The sequence below is a fragment of the Emys orbicularis genome, chromosome 11, assembly GCF_028017835.1.
Source record: "Emys orbicularis isolate rEmyOrb1 chromosome 11, rEmyOrb1.hap1, whole genome shotgun sequence".
NCBI lineage: Eukaryota > Metazoa > Chordata > Testudines > Emydidae > Emys > Emys orbicularis.
Window position 1 is genome coordinate 12,033,002 of NC_088693.1, and position 13,304 is coordinate 12,046,305.

General features: G+C 43.6%; 1 protein-coding gene across 1 annotated transcript in view; it reads left to right on the plus strand.

Annotated features, from left to right (window-relative positions):
* Positions 1–13,304, plus strand: part of KALRN (kalirin RhoGEF kinase) — a 730,922-nt gene that overhangs the window by 346,830 nt on the left and 370,788 nt on the right. Inside the window, exons 7-8 of the mRNA XM_065413425.1 lie at positions 2,088–2,279; positions 12,536–12,667. Of these exons, the coding sequence (XP_065269497.1) occupies positions 2,088–2,279; positions 12,536–12,667 (324 nt within the window). The remainder of the gene's footprint in view (positions 1–2,087; positions 2,280–12,535; positions 12,668–13,304) is intronic.

Genomic DNA, 13,304 nt, shown 5'->3' on the forward strand with positions numbered 1-13,304 from the left:
CAAGTACTGATATAATTCTACAGGGAAATAAAACCAAGTGCGGTAGGAAAGGCTCGTTCTTTACATGAAATCCAAACTGCTGCACTGACTTTCTAGTCTTTTTTTTTAAAAAAAAAAAGCAACATTCCAGGTCCTCAGCCAGTGCAAATGGCATAGCTCTATTAATTACAATCACCCTATGCTGATTTAGATCAGCTGAAGGTCTGGCCTAAAAAGTCTGAAAGTCTTGACTGGAACACAGCCGTGAGGATTTTCAGGAAGAAAGCCTTGCTTATTTAGAAGTCTTTTTGCTGCAAGCCTCACTGCTCAGGTTAGTTACTGCTTTTGAGCTAGAGGGACCCAAAGACACATTCCACAGTGGACAATAGTCAAAATCCAAATCATGGCAATTTTAAAATTGTAATTCTAACTCCAAACCAGTTTTACCAATTTTCTTCTAACTGCACCAATAAATGAATAAATCTCCTTTGCCTTTAGAATTACTCTGATATTTTCAAGCCGAGCAAAATTTACAATCCAAGGCCATAGGAGCAGCAAAGAGAGGGGCCAAAAATAAGGCTTATAATGGAAGCTGATGCCATCATGGCTCCATATTACTATATGCGACACTGCTATATGTAACTGGGCACAAATGATATTAATAGCTGATTTGCATTTGAATTGTCTAATACCTATGCATGCTGTATATTCATACTGAAGTTATGCATCTCTATCACACTGAGGTCCTGATCCTGCAAACACTTAAATGTGTGCTTAATTTCAGGCATGTGAATAGTCCCGTTGAAATCACCAGGGGCTACTCACATACATAGAGTCATGCATGACCTCAAGTGTTTGCAGGATCAGGACCTAAGACTATTTTATGTACATGTTAAGCCCTTGAATCAGTCAGTCATGATTTTGTGACCAAGAAATTCAAATTGCATTCTTCCCAGTTGTGGAATTGTTAGACCAGTGATGCTCATCCTCTGGCTCTCATAGATTCTTCAGGTCTGATTGGAGTTTCCAATGCGCTTCCAGATCTCAGGCTACATTTGTCACAGGAGCCCACCTCTCCTTTGTTAAGAAAGCTGGATAATACAGAGTACTGGTAGAGTCCTAAGTTGCTGGGCCTTTCCCAGCCGTCAGTGAGGAATAGAAGGAGACAGAGGTGATTGCATCAAAGAAGTTCCAGAAAGCCATAAGGCTGTTGCTATCCAGTGTCTTGACACTGGCATTTTGATGGTGCATCAATATATTGTTGTGATGATTCTCTGTTATGAGGCTTATGTTATAATGAAACATTGGGGTATCATGCTGCAGTGTAATGGCTTTGTGAAATTCCATTTGATAACAAAGTGGCTCTTCAGAGCTTCCAAGCTGAGTACAACCCCTGATGGAAAATTCCCATCAAACAAACAGAAAATGATAAGCTTTCAATAAATCTTTTGAACTCTTCTACATTTAGAATGTAATATAAAATGTTATCCCTGCAATGGAATGGGTTAAAAAAACTATAGAAAAGATAGTTTTCATTTAACTATATAACTTTTATAGGAATTTCCATATAGCTTCTTAAATTTCTATACAATATTGGTATAATCCCTATAAAATTCTATAGGACTTCTCCATAAGGAATTGTATTAGCCCATCTCTTGACAATGCTCCCCTCTTTTAAGGGATTTCATTGAGCTCTTGAAATGTAGAATGTAAACATTTCTGCAATTATAATTTACACCGAGAATTGTGAATGAATGTACCTGAAATACCTAGAATAAGATAAAGAGAGAGGGAAATGATAAGAAGCTAAGTGGGTACCAGACATCTCAGGTATGGCAGATGATTTTCCCTAAATAAATAAAATGTGTGTGTGAGGGGGAAATAGATGATGGAGTAGATGTGCTAAAATATTCCTGTGGGATTTATTTTTAGAATGAAAGGTAGTATGTCTACAAACTACAACTCATGCATATTTAAAAGGCTGCTTGATTGTTCTCACCCCAACTTCTCTGCATCCTTCCAGCTGATGGTGTTTTGAATTTGTAATGAAGATGCAGAATGGCCATGTTTCTCCCTTCTGTTTATTAATTTTTTTTTCTAATTTTCAGAATGCCTACGTCAACATCAATCGGATCATGTCGGTTGCATCCAGGCTTTCAGAGGCAGGCCATTACGCTTCCCAGCAAATTAAACAAATCTCTACCCAGCTGGATCAAGAATGGAAGAGCTTTGCTGCAGCTCTGGATGAGCGCAGTACCATCCTAGCCATGTCTGCTGTATTTCATCAGAAGGCTGAGCAGGTGAGTTACAGTGAGTTGGAAAATTGTCTACAACCATGTTGGTAACCACTAAAACAAACTGTTATCTGATGGCTGCTTTGTCTATATGCAGTGAATTTGGGAGTCTCAATCTGGTTCCTAGTGGACAAGCGTCTAAATCACCAATACCACCACTATTACTGTAATTGACACAAATCGGTTTCCTTATTGGTAATCTCAGAAGAAAGGCTTAGGACTTAATGAACACTCCTTTTCCCCTACAGGGGATCCTCCCCAGTCCCAGGTGAGGTTCATTGGTACAGCAATGCACTGCCTTGCTCTCTGCATTGCAGTGCAGCTGCCAGGACTATCTCTATTTTCTATGGATAAATTCAGGATTATTGTGGGTAGGAGAGTTGTGATGATAATGAAATATGTATGTATATGTCTGCGTGCATATACATAATACAGGTCTATACCAGACTATATTTTGTAAGAACAAAGGGCTGTAGGCCAAATTAATATTAATCAAACTCAATAAATTCCTTACTATTATTTTAATATTGTAGTAGCCCCTATAGTTTTTAATTTCATTTAGTCTCTCACCATCAGAAGTCCATAAAGGTAGTTGGGGCATCTCCAAAAGTTTTCTTCTTTCCTTTGAGATCAAGTTCTGGAGTATATCTTCTAGGAAATAACATAGTTTAATAATTTCTTAACTAGGAAAGACTTGAAGTCTGCCTGTGGATGATACCTTTGCTTTTTAAGCCCAAATCCACTCTGCTTGCAAGTGATGGCCTGCCTTTGATTGCTGGTTGTAAGTGGCATTCTTCCTTCAGCTGACAAATATTGCTTTGAGGCTGTCTCCTCAGTCTTTTTATGCACTTTCCTTTCACTCAGTAGTTAATGTCAAGCCCAATGAGTGGATGTGTTTGATGCTTACATAATAACCCATGCTTTGAATGGCTGGAGATTTTCTCCTGAGGTTTCATATGCAAACCTGGAGCATGACCAGCTATGTTATATGACTTTTTATTATCCTCTAGGCTGTGGGATTCATTTACACAGTAGAATGTGTAGTTTTTAGACTGAAGTTTCTTCAGATGCATTTAACAGTGTCATTTTCAGATGTCCATTTTTATCTGAATGTGCCAAGAATCCTCTTTCTGCAGAATGTAATGTGTATAAGCTGTTTTTGCTAGTCTTTTGGGGTTCTCACAGTCTTTTGCTGTGAAAGTCCTCATAATGTTTGTTTTTGTTTTTTTTGCCTCTTGGAAGGCTTTCCTCAACTAGGATTCAGTTGTGGGGTTAGCTTAGACATGGTAATCATTGTTGGTACAATACCCTATAACCTCCTCGGGAATTGCAGATGGAATCTCAATTGAAGTTTTTCCTAATAGAAACTCCTTCATAGAGTAATACATTCCAAATAAACATTAGATTATAATGTTACATTTTCTAACTTTCAGAAATTAACAAAATAAAGGAAGAGGTATGCAGAACCCAGAAAGAGGTATAAAATGTGTGTTACACATTATGACAAAGAGGTTGCTGGTTCCAACCCACTCCTAAGATATTTCTGCCTTTGAGGCAGTGAGGCGAGGCAGGGGAGGGAATGGGGGGCGGGGAGACTTTTCTGGTTTATAGGCATCTTGCTTTTCATTAATCATTGCACTAGATTCTGCAATGAGCTAAGAGAGACTTCTGTTGGTGATCTTTGACTTCCTGCTGGGAAAAGGATACAACTGAATCCTGTTTTCGTTAGGCACTCCTGTTTTAGCCTGGAAGGGGGACACAGCCAGCAGATGGATCTATGCCAATGTGCCCTTGTGCACATACACAGCCCCAAATCGATGGGATCTGCATGGATCCATCCATACAGATCCATTTGCAGGATCGGGCCCATGGTTTGGTCTTTTGAGATAAGTGAAATTGGTTTTGTTTTCAAATAAGTTGGTGAGTATCTTAAAATTACAGGTGTTCATGCAGATAAAGATGCTTACTTGAGATTTTATTTGCTAATAATGTTGGTCTCAGAGAAGAAAATAACATTTGCTTCAGAAGGCAGCTAGAGGTGTCAAGGGAAAGTCCAGCACAAACAGAAAACAGGATATTTACTACTTCTGCCATAGAATTATGGCAGATTTCTCTTGATTTTGTATTTTCTACTTACACTGGGCCAGAATGTAGAGCCGTTACTCATCCTACCAGGCACTTACTCATGTGAAAATACACCCTTGGCTCCAATGGGCCTATCGTTCTGCGGAAGTGCTCATCCATGTGCGTAAGGGTTGCACACACTAACCCTCTTTCATCAGGCTGTCATGTTTCAGATACATCAAGCACCATAGTGTTTAGACACCAGTCTCTCTCTGCAGGGCAGTTAATCTTCTACCAGGAATACATTCACATGGGAAAAGAGAAGTATTTACAATCCAAAATAAAATGAGAATTATTTAAAGATATCATTTAAAATAATACTATGTTTTTTTTATGAGTGATCTCCTATTTTTCTGAACTTTTAGGCTTGTTTGCAATTTATGAAGTGTTGCTAAGAAATTTTTATAACAAATAGAAAGCTGGATTGAACTGCCAGTTAGTTGGGGTGAATTTGTTGTCTTCTTGCCCTCTCAACATCATCAGAATAGATACTTTGCCCAGTCATAGCTTAAAAACAGCTGCATAATAACATCGCTTTCAACAACTCTTCTTTTTTCTTTACAATTTAAAGAAAGGGTCTAAAAATGCAGTCTTCTCTTGGCAGCTCTTTAAAGGAACAAAAGTTTGTGCTGCCTGACAGTGACCAGAGTCTCTCAGCCTTGAGAAAACAAGAGATTTTGTTAACACTGAGCGGCAGTTGCTCCTCAGTTGGAATAAGAGACAGTTCAGTCGGAGGGGAGCATTGATGTGAAGCCAATAAACTCAGAATGCTGGAAAAATATGATGTGGGAGTCAGCATGTCCTACTCACAGCTCCATCAGCTGGAACTGAAATATTTGGCTTGCTTCAGTAGCTGTAATAGGGTAAACGATGACTTATACACTGAGGATTTAGTAATTCGACCTCTCTGGTACCCTACAAAATGTTGGGTATCAGGAATTTTGTATGAGACTGAGCCTAATGCCCATCTGACATACCTATTGAAATGGATTATTTTTAACAACCTGTATACAATAAAGAAGGTTTAGATTTCTGATCCACATCATCTTGGACCTAAATAAGTCTGCCCTGGCTTGCTGCTCAGATCATGTTTCTTATTGCACCCTTCTCTGTTCAAATGGTGCCACCCTTGATGTCATGTCCACCCATTTTACCTACGGTGTTACTCTGTCTTCTTCATGCCAACCCGATGCATGGATTGCCTATCAGTAATGGGGAATACAAACCCTTCACTGGCCAAGAAAAGGCAACTGAGCTGCTATGGGCTCTATCAGCCTTGCCCACTATACCTGCATTTGAAAGGAGGCATTAGAAGGGGAAAGCACCACTCAGCTGGAGAGAACAGGAAGGAGAACAGACATCCAGCTCTCTCTGTGAGAGAGGCCTGCCTGGGGCCAGGAACTGCTTGAGAGCATGCTACCTGTTAACACCTCCTTGAAGGAAGGTAGGATGATGCAGGACACAAGTTGATGCCCCACCTGCAATGTTTTTGAGAGACTGCTGCCTGTCAGCACCTCCTTGAGAGAAGGCAGAAGTGAGACTTGCTACCAGTGACTTGCATGAGAGTCTGCCGCCTGCCAGAGCCACCCTGAGGGAAGGGAGGCCTGACACGAGATTGTTTGCTATCGGAGCCTTACTTGTTGTTGCAGCCTAAGTCTGTGGTGCCCTGCCTGAAGAGCGTGACAGCCAAATAACCCCCTATTATTTTGTTACACCTGACCTAGGTCTCCATAGTGGTTTGCCCCAAGTGCTAGAGTGACCCTGGTCAAACCTTCCTAATCCAGTCTGACCAGGGCTGGCTCCAGCGTTTTTCTGCCCCAAGTGGGGGAAAAAAAAAAAAGCCGCGATCATTCTTCAGCGGCAATTCGGCGGCAAGTCCTTCCCTCCGAGAGGGACTGGGGGACCCGCCACCGAAGAGCTGGACGTGCCGCCCCTCTCCGTTGGCCACCCCAAGCACCTGCTTGCTGCGCTGGTGCCTGGAGCCGGCCCTGAGTCTGACAGACCATTACCTTCTTTTTGTTCCGTCCCTCCTAAACTCACTTCTTCTGTGATGCCAGTCAGAAGGGAGTCGAATAGAATCTTAGCAATCAAACTTCTGGCACGCAGTCCACTGCACCACAGTCCTGGCAAACACAGAGGCCAACACTTTTTTATGAAAAGAACCAGGGTATCTGTAACATCTAAGCAGAGCAGGCAGGACCTTTGTTTTTCAAGGTTTCATCTTAAAGACTCCAGTACACCAAACTATATGGAACTCAATTTGTCTAGCTTGAGAGGATGAAAGGCTGAGTCAACCATGCTGGGAGCTGAACTTCACCTCCGTCTTCGCATGCCTCACAATCACATTTGCTTTCCTGGATCTTGTACTGTACATCTGTCAAGTGTATACAGGTCAAGCTGAACTTGGCTGAAAGAGCTCTAGGATCAAAGCTTTTTTTTTTTTTTTAAAGGTAGGTAAATACCAAATAGATCACAAAGAAAACCCCCTAAATAAAGAAAGGTAGAAAAAAACCTTGGAGAGTCAGACAAAGCTTCCTATAGCACATGTTTTTGATCAAAGGCCAAAATACTTAGTACTAGACCCCCCACATCACCCAGGTCAAGGTCTCAGTTTGAGGGCATTCAACAGCATGTTTTCCCAATGTCTCCTACTCCAAACGGTGACAGGCCTGATTTTCCTCTCACAGTAGTATAAATGAGGATTAACTTCACTAGTGTAAATGGAGGTGCATTGGTGTAAAACCAGTGTGAGAGAGGAATCAGGTCCTATATTATTAAGTATGATTGACACCATGTTGTGGCAGGAGGGTATATGGGATTGTGCCTGTTCCAGGAAGATATATGAAACTGCCTTATTCCTGTTTGACTTCAGTGGAGCTGTGCTGATTTACACAAGCTGGGATTCTGGCCCACAGACTGTCAAGGGAGGCAGGAATGAAAATACCAGGTTCTTTCTGTACTTGACAGTAGTTCCTAAAAGTGTTTTAAAGTATTCTTAAAGTGTTCACTTTGAAAATCTTGTCAGAAAGAACAAATTAACTTCTTCAGTTGGCCAAAGATCTGAACCATTAACTTTGAATCCAGTTCTGTCCTCAGAAATGCATATGCACAACTCCCATTAAAAGTAATAGGTGTTGCATGCATTCAGCATCTGTGACCAGAATTTGGATGTTTATGTTGATCCTCTGAAAAGTCAATGGACCATTCAGTTTGCCCCCTCCCAGGCAGACTTTATGCTCTCAGGAGCTCTCTGCTAGGATCTACACTAGTCAGGGCCATTTTTCCCTACCACTGCAGGGACCTGAGACACTAGTGCATTTTGCTCCCCCCTATTCTCAGCCTGTGACACATAATAGTGTAGTCTGCTGTGTGAGTCTAATTTTGGTTGCTGGATTTAGTGGATAGGTGCTAGGTGGTGGTGGTGGCCTGTGATATATAAGCCGTCAGACAAGATCATCTGTGGTCTCCTCTGGCCTTAAACTCTATGATTCTCTATGTCTCTGAGTTTAAGCAAATCTGAGATCTCCTCATTTGATTGTGGGATGAGGGGGGTGGCCTTTCCCATGTAAATAATCAATCTCCACCAACCCATACTTCTATATTAAAGTGTGAGATGGGGTGCACAGGCAGGGATGGGTTGAGCAATGTTTGGAATGTGGGAGGAAAGAAGGGATCCAGAGACAGGTACATCTAGGACATTTTAGCTCGGTCCCTGAAGCAGGAGAAGGAGCCAGCAAATAAAGAAGCTAGAGAGGAAAAAGAACCTGCCCCCAACTGACTTCTCGCTTAGAGGACTCAACAAGGAATTTCAGCTAATAGGGAACGCCAAAATGTTTGAGCTTGACCTGAGAGGCAGTCAGGGGTCACAGACCTTGAGGCATAGCAGGCATGAGACTCAGCTTGCTCACTCACACATTGTATGTTCTGGAGGAAGGGTAAGTAGGAGCGTGTGCTGTAACGCTGCCTTCTTGTGGGGGGCCTTCCCGACCTGGCTACTGCAGGGTTTGCAGCCTGAGTGAATCTGGCTTATTATGACTTTACAGGGCCTATTTGGGTCAAGTCAGAAACACACAGCCTTTTTGTATCGAGGCTTTGTGTTTGTTTTTTTAAATGTCTTGGGGGAGGGGTTTTTTGTTTCAATTTTTCATGGAAGCTGGTAAAACATGTACAGTTATCTAATAGAGCCATTTTGATCTATCATTTCAAATCACATTTAAGCAGCTTTTTATGTTCCCAATAGGAGCTGTTCCAGTCTATGGGATAAGTAGGTATTTAAGCAATTAATTTAAATGGTTCTGCACACCCAATAGACAGTAACAGCTTACAGAACTGCCATTCCAACCTAACTAGGGTTACCATACGTCCGGTTTTTCCCGGACATGTCCGGCTTTTCGGCAATCAAACCCCATTCCGGGGGGAATTGCCAAAAAGCCGAACATGTCCGGGAAAAATACCGGCCGGGCACTTCCTCTCCCGCGGCTGCTCTGCTCCTCCCCTGACTCAGACTTCGGCTCTGTTTAAGAGCCAAGCTGCCCGAGCCAGCGCTACCGGCTTTGGGCAGCCCTCGTGCCTCTGGACCCCAGCCGCCAGCCGGCCACTTCTCCTCCCCGGCTCCAGCTGCTCTGCTCCTCCCCGGACTCAGATTTCGGCTCTGTTTAAGAGCCAAGCTGCCCGAGCCAGCGCTACCGGCTTGGGGCAGCCCCCCTTGCCTCCGGACCCCGAGCCGCCAGAGCAGAGCAGCTGGAGCCGGGGAGGAGAAGTGCCCGGCCGGCGGCTGGGGTCCGGAGGCAAGGGGGGCTGCCTGAAGCCGGTAGCGCTGGCTCGGGCAGCTTGGCTCTTAAACAGAGCCGAAGTCTGAGTCCGGGGAGGAGCAGAGCAGCTGGAGCCGGGGAGGAGAAGTGCCCGGCCGGGGGCGCAGGGTCCGGAGGCATAGGGGCTGCCCGAAGCCCGAGCGCTACCGGCTTCATGGTTTGCCGGGCAGCCTCCAGACCCTGCGCCCCCAACTGGGCGCTTCCCCTCCTGGGCTCCAGCTGCGCTGGGGAAGCGCCGGCCGGGGGCGCAGGGTCTGGAGGCTGCCCGGCAAACCGTAAAGCCGGTAGCGCTCGGGCAGCCCTTTTTGCATGGCTGGGAGGGAGGAGGGGGAGTTAGGGCGGGGACTTTGGGGAAGGGGCGGGGCCGGGGGTGGGAAAGGGGCGGGGCCAGGGCCCGTGGAGTGTCCTCTTTTTTTATTTTTTAAATATGGTAACCCTAAACCTAACAGTTAATTAGTTATTTACATTTTTAAACGCATCTTTTTAACACAACAAACCACGATTTTTATTGTGTAAATATATATTTAGCATGAAAATACACATACATGTAATAAAGGCACTTGTGTCTTCATAGTGTATCATGCTGTGATAAACTTTAATGTCTCTGCCATTTTCCAAAGTACCTAAATTAATTGCGCCATAATATGACTAATACTTTGCCAAAGTTCATTTTTTTTTAAATTGAGCCCTTTCCCTCCTGCCATCCACACTGGTAAAGGGTGTGTCAGGCTCCTTCCTAGCGGTTGGTCCTCTAGAGGATAACGGCACTAATGAAGTTACTCCGTTAGCTCAAGTGGCAGAGGTCTGTTCTCTGGTGCTGTAGAATTCCAACCCATGCATGGATGCATTGCACTAACAGGCATTCTAAACCTGAGTGCCACTGTGGTTTTTGGCATCGTGGCTGTGGTTATATAATAACTTGCACTTATATAGCATCTTTTATCGAAGAGTCAGGATCGATGGCACCAGACATACCAACGGACTCTCGGGGGAATCAAACCCAGGACTTTTCAACCCCATCAAACTCAGGCCTCTATCACAAGAGTTCAAGAGCATGTTGTTATAGTCAATAGGGCCATTACTACAGATACGATTTAATGCACTAAGCCAATGTATTACATGCAACTCTCAAAGCCCTTTACAGACATTAAGGAATCCTCACAATGCCCCTGTGAGACAAGTAAGGATTATTATCCCCATTTTACAGAGGGATAAATTGAGACACGGAAGTGGAAATTTACCTAGGTACAGAGGACCATCATAAGGTCCTCCTCAATATGTAGCCCCATTGTGGGAATGTGTGGGTATCTGGGGACTGTGAGCAGAATAGCTTGTATCAGGAGGTTTCTGCGCTGGTCTGAGAGGGAAAATGTGATTAAAAGTCAGGAAAGAAGCATTGGATCCATGACTATGTCGTTCTAGTGGCAGGAACCCCAGCCTATGCTGGTTTCTCCTAGAGGGAATTCAGTTCAGCCCCATGCCCTGACATGAGATAGCTAGTGGCATTCACATTCCCCTGCATAAAACCTGATTACTTAGATGCTAAAAAACCTTGCAGAGTCAAACCATGCTTCCTATGGTGCATGTTTTTGATCAAAGGCCAATATATTTGGCACTAGTCTCCCTGATTACTTAGGCTTTGGGCAGCAGTGTGTGTGAATGTCACCTAGATAGGTACTGCAGATCAGCAGCAGAGGTGTACACAGCAGCACCCAGGAGTCCTGACCCCCAATCCCTTCCTCCAGAAAACACTCCTTTTGTTCAGAGAGGTACCTTGTGGGAGTAGATGGAGGTTTTAGCCCAGAATTTATTTTTATCACTGAATCACAGTGTCTTGAAAATAAGGATTTATAATGCAGGCATTTTCAAACCTTGACTATAAGCAGTACTGTGAATAAAATTACCCTGATAATAAAAATAACTCACTGATTCCAGATGAGATTGGGATAGAAACTCTTTGCTTTGAAGCTCAGAGTGTTCTACACTTTAAATGAGTGCTTTGCTAACAAGCCACAGGTGAGCACTTCACGAACAGATAAAGCTGTGATCATGAGGGTGGTTTTGTAGTCATTGTACATTCAGCCTCTGGTGCGCTGCATCTGTTGTATTATTAGCTGGTTCTTTTATTGATGGCTTTAAAGATCCTTAAGCATGGGGGGGCTAGTTTAACAAGAAGCTGGAAGAAGAGGAAATATTAACAAAGAGTAATGAGGTGACATTAGGTAATTAGGTGTCTGCAACATGTGAACACATTAGAAGGTATGTCAGTCCATACTCCACAGGCTCCATTTAAAAAAAGTGATGTGAGCCCTGAAGAGTAAAGTCCTTTTGTTACAGAACAGGCAGCAGAAGTGTGAACTTGCTCACATTGTTCTGCCATGGTGCCTCAGCCCTGAGCTGGGGACCTCGAGGAGTGAAAAGATGTCTCACACTCTGAGCCTATTCAATCCCTGGCCTCTCTGCTGAGGCTGTCAACAAAGGTGCTAATTCATATCAATTGTGGTGAGGGGTTTTTGTTTTTTTTTAAATGTGGACATCTGCCCACTAGCAACTGGAATGAGACTAGCAGCTTATTTCAAATACTGTAGGCCACTCAATACCATCCGGTGGTATTGATGACTGATCGCTATTGACCTGGGCCAGATTTAAATTGGTGACCCAGAGGTGAAAGTCTTGGTATCCTATTACCAATTCTCCTGAGCCAGCCTTGGATTGAGAACTGCTTTAACACTTAGAAAATCCACCTTTCACAGAAATGAATGTCAATGATGATTTTAATGGGAGTTTTCTGTTATTCACGTGTGTGCTATTAGGGCCAGGTGAATAGCTGTGCTGATCTGTTGGTGGGAAAATCGTCCCTGTGCGGACCTCAAGCATAAACAATTGGGGAGTTCTGACAATATTACATGCAATTAGAGCACTGACTGTTTCTTCTCGGTCTATATTTTTATGTTGATTTTAGAAGCAGGGTTGTATTTCTCCTGTTTGTTATTCAAAGGTCCTTCCTATAGGGGTTCCTGAAGTTGTTTTGAAAGTGCCTATGCACTCTACATGTAAAGCAGGAGAAACCGAATCCTCCTCCTCCTAAAGCCTCCCTTAGGCCCAGCTGGTCGACAAAGTTCTGAGTGTTTAAGGATCACAATCACCTGTGTGGTCTGTACCATTTTGTTCCCTCTTGTAAACTCCTGGCATTGTGGTATTGGTTTGGCACAGTTCACCTTCTGCTCAGTGCTGCGTTCATCTATGGCACTCTGTAAATGGTTCTCTGCAATAGTAATGGCTAGTGAGTTTGAAACACCCTCCTGATTGCTTTTGGAATTGCTTCAGTTCCTTTCAGGTGTGGATGCCTGGTGTAAAATGTGTAGTGAAGGAGGCCTCCCATCGGAAATGCAAGACCTGGAGCTGGCCATCCATCATCATCAGTCTCTGTATGAACAGGTGACCCAGGCCTACACAGAGGTAAGTGTTTCCAGGAGAAGAATTTTAACAGCTGCTAACAGATTGCTTAGCAATAATATCTATACGATTATGCATTTTGGAGCTATTTTTAATTGAATAAATCAGTCTTACTTTCCACTGACTCATTGATATAACTGCTTAGTAGGGATAAAGCTAATAAACCTTTAAAATGGTTCTCGAGAGATATGTGATCTTTTTACTCATGACTTCACACAGGAGGTCAGATCTGCTCCCAGGCTGTGGGCCTTCAGTGCAGTAAGTCAACCTGGAGCAACAGCACAAACTGTAGCCAACCCCCACACCTCTGGGGTACCTGTAGCCAGCCAGGGCAGCTCACAGACTGGCCAAGAGACAGGCTGCTTCATTACCTTTCTTAGGCATCCTACAGTAGTGGAGTTGCTATATAGCCCTGACCAAATTGCTTTCTGTTTGGAGTGAGTCCCTGCTCCAGTGCAGTTATTCTAATGGGGGGTAGAGGGTATAATTTGATTTACTTTGCACGCCATCCGCTCTTTTCACTATCATCAAAGTCCCAAGACAGGAAGCCACGGAGATGCCAGGTCCTTATCACAGCAAAAGATGTAAAAGACTGTGCCTTAAAGTTATATCCATTTGTATAAGCTGGCTCTCAGTAGAG